At 31.7% G+C, this 7980-nt stretch overlaps 2 protein-coding genes across 5 annotated transcripts in view; one reads left to right on the top strand and one right to left on the bottom strand.

Moving 5' to 3' along the window:
* The window catches only part of LOC107634955, a 5457-nt gene extending 3189 nt beyond the window's left edge, over positions 1–2268 (top strand). The window contains exons 11-16 of one of the 3 annotated variants that reach the window (XR_002361727.1): positions 43–99; positions 213–284; positions 595–843; positions 1021–1129; positions 1246–1347; positions 1890–2190. Coding sequence is in view for 2 of the 3 variants with exons in the window: in XM_016338288.2 (XP_016193774.1) it covers positions 43–99; positions 213–284; positions 595–843; positions 1014–1129; positions 1246–1347; positions 1890–2058 (765 nt within the window). In the remaining variant the exon portion in view is untranslated. Of the gene's footprint in view, positions 1–42; positions 100–212; positions 285–594; positions 844–1013; positions 1130–1245; positions 1348–1889 lie in introns of all 3 variants that reach the window. The other 2 variants (XM_016338288.2, XM_021121722.1) reach the window with 2 other exon arrangements.
* LOC107638033 (vacuolar iron transporter 1) lies at positions 2421–7781 on the bottom strand. 2 transcript variants are annotated; one of them, XM_021121723.1, is made up of 3 exons: positions 7345–7781; positions 4799–5010; positions 2421–3069 (listed from the first exon to the last, which is right to left on the bottom strand). In XM_021121723.1, the coding sequence occupies exons 1-3, from the start codon at positions 7541–7543 to the stop codon at positions 2683–2685; spliced, it is 798 nt and encodes a 265-aa protein (XP_020977382.1). In that variant the 5' UTR covers positions 7544–7781; the 3' UTR covers positions 2421–2682. The 2 variants fall into 2 exon arrangements, with proteins under 2 accessions (XP_020977382.1, XP_020977383.1); XM_021121724.1 differs by having other exon boundaries at positions 2421–3066; positions 7345–7777.

Here is a 7980-nt window from a genome sequence, read left to right as displayed (position 1 = left end):
TTTCAAGTTTACATAGTTTCCTTATTGCTTCACTTGATGCAGGAACTTCTATATCTGTATGGTTTTGTCATTGATGATAACACAGATGACTATCTCATGGTATCACTCATACTTAAAAGAAGCATTACCATGAACTTATATATATTTTGCTTTCTATCATGAGCTTTCTAATTCAAATGATTACATCACAGCTATTACATTGGATCTTTCAGGTTCACTATCCAGCAGAAGCACTCAATACTATTTCTTTTTCGGAGTCCAAAAGCCAGCTGCTCGAAGTGCAGGTATGTTATAGTCGGTTTAAAGAAGTTTTTGGTCCCAGTAAAATTCATTAGTCTGTCTATCAAATACTGACGTGGTTGACAAAATATGGCACACCACACAACTGAGTTGGATTTCTGTCTGCCACGCTAGCATTTGACAGAGGCACACTAGCGGTAGGGACCAAGAGATTTTAGATTTTTCTGGTTGAAAAAAAATATGGAGGGACTGAAACATAAAATCATGAATTTTACTAGGACCAAAAAGATATTTTACCCTTAATAATTTATCTTCAAGTAGAATGAATTATTTGTTGTTGGTTTATGTTTACAGAAGGCTGAAATGAGATGTCTTTTACCTAAAGCTTTGCTGGAACAAGGATTTTTTCCATTAGGCACCCAAAATAAAGGAGAAAACAACAATGGCAAGGTTGATCAAGTTTCCAACTATAGTTGGAGCGGTCAGCGTAAGACGCCATCGTATGTAAACAAGCTGGTTTTTCCTGAGAAATTTATGACTACTTTGAGGACCATAGCCATGCAAGAAGATGAACTTTACAAGGTTTCCTCAATGCTTGAAGAGGTGCTGTTTCAATGTCCCATTTTATTTTTCATATTTTCTTTGTGATGACGAGTTTACGAAATCTCAAGAGAGGGCAATGCAACTTGCCCTTGTATTAAATTGAATTGTTTATTTTTGACTTGTTCTGTATTCGACGTTGATATCCGATTTCCATGGCTGTAACAATAAAGCTTGTAGGACCTGAAGGGGAGCGAGAACTATCTGATACAGATGTGCAAGCAGCAATATGGGAGGTTTGTGGTGATTCAGGAGCTTTCCAAATTCTTGTTGATCTTCTTCGTGTGAAGTGAGTCACAGAAATTTGCATTGCATATTATCTTCTATTCTGCATGCTTCTGCTTGCAGCTTGCAGCTTGATTTCTGCAAATGATGATGATGAATGTTTCAATTCATTGCACCAAGGTTGATGGATCTCGAAGAGGGTTCTGGAACAGAAGAAAGTGACCTTGATTTGCTCAAGAAGGCTCTTATTATTGATAGCCACGAAAATAACAAACATCCAAGGTAAGAAACCAAAAACTAATCTATTGTGTATTTTTTTTTATTAGAATTTAATTTTGAAGTAAAACAGTTTTATACGTACATCCAATTATGTAATGCCGAGTCAACAAAAATAACTACATTTTACATTAACCGCGTGAATAGTCATCCAAGAGAATGGATGTGATTGGACGACTGTTTAGAACATTTTACATTATTAGTGCATCAAAATTAAACTCTTCTTATCATACCCCATAAATTATTTATTTAGAAAAATAAGTTACATGAAAAATGCAACATAATTATTACTTTGATATCAACCCTATGCATTGCACTTTCTGAATTATAATAATTATGATGCCAACATAATCTTTTTCAAACATGCCTTTGATCTTGCTTTGGAATAATGAGTTTTGCATTTCTGACTTGAGGAATGTTTGGTTGGAGAGTAAAAAATGTGGTGAAAATTCGGGCATAACCAAACATACCCTTATCTATAATTTGCCTCCTCCATATTGGTAATAACTTTTCTAATACTTTGTTGTGGTTTTTTTCCAACACTTCAGCAAAATGGAAAATGAGTCAGAAGAACAAGAACACATTGTGATGAGTAGAAACAAATGGTCTTCAATTGTATATAGGCGTGGCCAAAAGCAGCTAACAAGGTTATTCTTGAAAGAAGCAGAACATGCTCTTCAGTTATCACAAAATGAACAAGACTTTACTGTTCCTTAAATACTATGTCATTCTTAATGTATGGTCTTTTTTCTTGTTCAATTCCCTATTACTTAATCAATAGTTGATTTGGTTGAGGTTTGAGGCATAGTTTGCCAGAGATCTCCATCTCTATAAAGTCAAATTTGAAATTTGTTCTCATTTGCTCTTGCAATCCAAAATTAGACTTTGATAAATTTTTTGAGTTTAGAGTAAATAATGTTACTTATATGCACCATCTTTTATGTACACTGCATTTATACATCTTTCATTTTTAGTATTAAAGTGATTGATATTAAGTGAAAGGAGATCAAATTTGTCTTTTATACTATATAAAAAAAAAGTGTACAAAGAAGTGAATATAAAAAATGGTTCAAATATCATTTTTCTCGTTTACAACTGCATATTTGCATTACCTTAGCTGAATGAAAATTGATGAGTATGCAAAATTCAGTTGCATCAACATGGAAAATTGATGAGTGTGGCCTTATTACAATGATAGTAGGTTCTAGTGCATTTATAACCTAACCAAATGGTTAGACATTCTACACATAATTAAGTTGGACAGATTATCAACCTACATATTTCATTGGAAAAAAGAGTTCCAAGAAATGATACTAATCATTCCCTCTAGTTAATTATTTTTCAACCTTCTAACCCTGCTACATGTTTAAGTGACCAGCCTACAAAATAAGCAGTAGCACCAGCCATGGCACCACTGAAGAGTGTCATAGCAATGGAGAACATGTATCTCTCACCTGAAATCCTTGCCTTGGCTACACCAAGTAAAGCAAGTGCAATTGCAGAAACAATGCAAGCACCAATGAACTTCACAGTGTCATTGTTTGTGAAGGGTATGAGGATGATGAAGGAGAGCAATGGAGTTGATCCAAACAACATGAAGGATGTGAAGGTTACAAGCCCATTCTTCCATGGTGTTACTTCTTCATCTGCTGGTAGCATTCCTTTGTCTGCTACCATTCTTTGGTCTACCATGATGTCCTTGTATTTTCTGAATATGTTCACAACCTTCTTGTAACAATACACCAAATGTCTGTTAGTTTTGAACTTGGAAGCAATGCCAAGTAAAAATGAAACATTTAGAATAAAATATCAAATTCGTCCTTTAAAGATTTTAAATTAGTCATATTAGTCATTTTGCCACTTTCTTTGTTGATAGTGTCAAAATTTGTTGATGTGGCATGTTAAATGACACCACAACACACTCCAAGGAGTCTCAATTGACTATTAACATAATAAATTTATGAAATTAGATCAAATCAAAACTTAATTGAGAAGAGAACTTGAAGTATTGGAATTCTTCAATTTAGAGTTGATTTGATCTAATTTCTTAAATTAATCATATTAATAGTCAATTAGAACTACTAGGTATGTATTGTGATGTTACTTAACGTAGCACATCAACAAACTTTGATACCGTTAGCAATGAAACTGACGGAAAGACTAACATGACTAATTTAAAATCTTTAAAAAACGAATTTGATTAAAAAAAAAAATCTTTCGAAAAGCAATTTGGAGAATAAGTAATCTTTTAAGGATTAATTTGACCATTTACTCCACATTCTTTCAATAAGGCTGCATTTGGTCACTGTCTCTAAATACAAAAATATAAACTCACTGAGATTTGAGATAGAGATAAGATTGGAATAAGTCATCTTAAAAAAAAAGGACATTTGTTTCTCTTTCTCAGTGTCCTATCTTTTGTTCCAAATAGAGATTGCATCTTTGTTTCTGCCCCATATGTCCTGATATGCCCCAGAACAAAGGCTTTTCGCCCTTTTTTGGTATTTATATCATTGTTTAATCTCATATGTCCTGATATGCCCCAGAACAAAGGCTTTTGCACTTTTTTTGGTATTTATATCATTGTTTAATCTCATATGTCCTGATATCTTTGCATTCTATCTTGAAACCAACTAAGGTTTGACGTACTAAATACTTTAGTCCCTCAAAAATGAAAACATTAATCATATTAGCCTTTTCTTTAAATGTGTCACTTCTATCAAAATCCTATAATTAGAAACATGATTAACTCACCATGAGAAACTACACCAATCTCTTCCAATATAACACATTAACACCCATATTTAGACTAAAAAACATGAGAACATTGGAAAATCGATAAACTTGCATACCGTCCTATCGACCAGTGTTGATATTTTAGACCATTTGTGGATACATATAAACCGGTTTCTAAAAGTGACTAATATGACCATTTTTTTTATTTTTAAGGTAGCATTTGTTTTTAGAAATTGGAAGATTGAGACTCAATATTGTGTTTGATAGACAGAGACTGTCAGTCTCAGGATACAAAATTTCAATCCCTTTAATACCTCCAGAAAGTAGGGACACAAGGGACTGAAATTTTTGGAGACGGAGACTGAAATTTTAATAAAAATTTTTTTCCAAAAATACTTTCATTTAAATTTTCAAATTTCAAATCTATTCCTCATTTTTCATATTTATTTTAAACTAAACATAATATTGAAGCAAAACTCAATTCAATACATTTTACACCAGACACAATATAGAGACTTAATTTAATCTGTCTCTCAGTCTCTGTCTCTTAATTTTAGTCTCTTTTTCAAACACAGTCTAATGTACTAATATGTTCAATGCTATGTACTTTTCATGAACAAGTTTGGGGTTATTCAACAAAGTAATATTGATTAAGTGGAACAAATAGTCTCCAATGAATATCCAAATGGTGTGTGTGTGTATCTTATTTTCTAATACCTACCAAGGTTGCATCATTGTAGTCCATACCAAGTGCTTGAAAGTGTGTGAGTAACTGTGATTGCTCAGTGTCTATATGATTGATGACATCCCATTCTGTCACTCTCCTCTCCTTAATGATCACATCTTGTTCTGTTCTTGCAGACACATAGTCTCCAAGCCCCATTGATATTGCATCTGCCACTAGGTTTGCAAAACCAAGAACCAATACATTCACTGCGTTCAAAAGTTACATTTGAATTCTTCAACAATCAATGGCACCACAATCATTATTTCACATAAAAATGGCTTCTTTCTTTTTTTTTCATTTTTCTTACAAGACAATTAAATATTCATTGTGATTTATGATATTATAATGCAGGGACACTGACATGGACACGACACAGCACGTGACGTGGACCAAATATTTAAAACTTTCTAAAAATAACAACCTTAACATTTGTCCTTAGGACACATTTTAGCTATGATATTAAAATATAAATTATTTTTAATTTTTTAATATTTTTTTAATTATATAAAGTATCTAAAATATTTTTTGTTCTAATAATTAATAATATATATTATTTCTAAACTCATTTCAAGAATACATGTTAAGAATAATGGTATTTAGGTGTGTCCAAGCGTGTTCGAAGAAAAATTTTTTATTTTTTATCAAGACATGCGTGTTGGACGAATATTGATGAGTGTCGTATCGAAATGTGTCAAAAAAGTGTCTGTGCTTCATAGTATGTTAAAGACACATGTTAACATTAACAATTAAGAAATTTTTTATGAAAAAAAGATACAAGATTTAATTTCCTGTGTATTTATTAAAATAAAAGTTTGAAAATTTGTATTATTAATAATCTTAACATGTGCTCTAAGAAGATACATTAGGTAACCCTACTAACTAATCTATAATTGTAAAGTTTTATTGTTTATTGTGTTTAACCTTATGTGTTCATGGGAGAAACACTCAAGTGGGTTAGGTAGAGCACTAAACATGAATTAAGTTACCTTTGATAAATTAATTATCCTTTTGTGAAAATTTCTTGTATCCTCCCAAAAGCAATAATGGTATTCTCTTCCATTCATGCTTCAACTACTCATCATCTATCGCATTAAAATTCTAGTTGAAAATAAAATAAAAAAGTTGGAGAGGCTACAAAATTTAGGTGCTATAAGAATTTAATAATACATACACATGTGGTTTTGTCTTCCTAACACCTAAAAAATTCCCATTCATTTCATACCATTCTCCTAGTTCCTTGATTAGCCTAGTGCCTATTAAGAAAATATTCTCCAACCATAGGGTAGGTAGGATCTACAGTCAAGAAGGAAGTAGTTCATAATTATCCATAAATACTAACTCAAGCAAAGCCCTTATTCTTCTTTGAACTAGATAGAAAGGCATTAAGTTGGTCCCATATATATATGTCCCATCTTTAAAGAAAAATGTTTATATACATGAAACTGTTGTACTGATTCACATTTCAATATTTCATTTATAATTGAATAAGATGCAATAGATGATAAATAAAGTGAGCTGGTCATGTACCTCATAGAATGCAATGTGTATATAAAACCGAACTATCACGAAACTCGTCAAGTTAGAGATTCAAAAATTTAAAAATTCCATTGAGGTTCAATAGGGATTGAACTATATGCAAGAAAATATATATTTATGTACAAAATACAGTTAATTACTAAAAAGTTGGACCGATTAATTCGACTTACTAATTTTTCTAATTTGCTCGCAACTGATTTTTTTTGTTATGAACCGAACCAATTTAGTGGCCAATTCTCGGTTAAACCGGTTGAACCGCCAATCCAACTCAGTTTTATGATATGTTTAACTTACACAACTCTTGAATCATAATGGTTTCCTATTATGCTATGAATTGAATGGTAAGAAAGCTAAAGAATCACCATCATTCTACCATTCCAATATGGATCAAACTTTTGTAAGCCACACATCACAAAACTACAAATTATTGTTTGGCTGTGAAAAGGACAGAGGCTGCAAATACTTGTCATGGTGGAGAAAGACAAAACTTATTATACCCTCCAAAAATGGACTTTTCTTATGTTAAACTATTTAATATTTTTTATATGTACAGATAAACCAAACTTAAAAAATAAATATAATTAATATCAATATCACTTGTAATTACTGACCAAAAACAAACAACTACACAGAAGAAAAAAAAAAAAAAAGAGTTACACTAATCATCACTGATATGAGTATATGTTGAAAAATAACTCCCTAACTAGTCCCTATCTACCTATAATAATTCTTTTTTTTTCTATTATGCTATTCATATCTTGTAAGAAAAAATTATTTTATTGGATAGCAAGAATCTAATTCTAGACCTCATACTCATAGAAATTCATTATTATTGTTATGAACTATCTATCTTAAATTGATAAGCAGAAAGAGACACCTAACTGATTTTATATCTAAATATTTTTTAGTAGAAAAAAGAATGCAAGCTAGGCAATGTCATTTTAAGAAGTAACCTTTGATTGAATAATTAATAGTAATTAAAACAGAAATATTAATATTATTACCAGAGGAAGAAGTAGAAGCAGAGATAGAAGAAATGAGAGAGAAGCAAGTGATAATAGCATCAAGCCCTCCATACACTATGCTCTTCACATATTCTCCTTTCCATGGCTCCTTTGGTCTCTCACCACCACCACCACCCTCCTCCTCCACTTCATGGAGGAGCCTTCTGCTGCTGCTGCCACCACCACCTATCTCACTCATCACCACTTAATTATATTATTATATATGTATTATTATATTTAGTATTGTTAATATAATTATTTTCACAGTCTGTATTTATTTGTTTGGTTTTTACCTTTTATCTTTGATAGTTGTGTGCGTATGTGTATGTGTCAAGTTGCATGAGATTGAAGAAACACGTAGCCAATGAGTGAATTGTTTTCTTCACTCTTTCTTCATTGACACGTTTCCAATTCCATGCCCACCATACATGTGGCCCTTGCAAAACTACTCTCTACTTTCACTCTATTCTTATTATATATATTTATACACACCCACACACACATTGTGTCACATTATTGATGTTAATGTTATTATGTTATATGTTCACATACTCGTTTTGGTTTCACCTTAAAAATATGTTTTATTTATTTACTTAAAAATTTTTGGATGAATAATAATATTTCAAATACTTTGAC

Source organism: Arachis ipaensis, chromosome B04 (genome assembly GCF_000816755.2).
Source record: "Arachis ipaensis cultivar K30076 chromosome B04, Araip1.1, whole genome shotgun sequence".
Taxonomy (NCBI): domain Eukaryota; kingdom Viridiplantae; phylum Streptophyta; class Magnoliopsida; order Fabales; family Fabaceae; genus Arachis; species Arachis ipaensis.
This window is presented reverse-complemented; position numbering and strand designations above follow the sequence as displayed.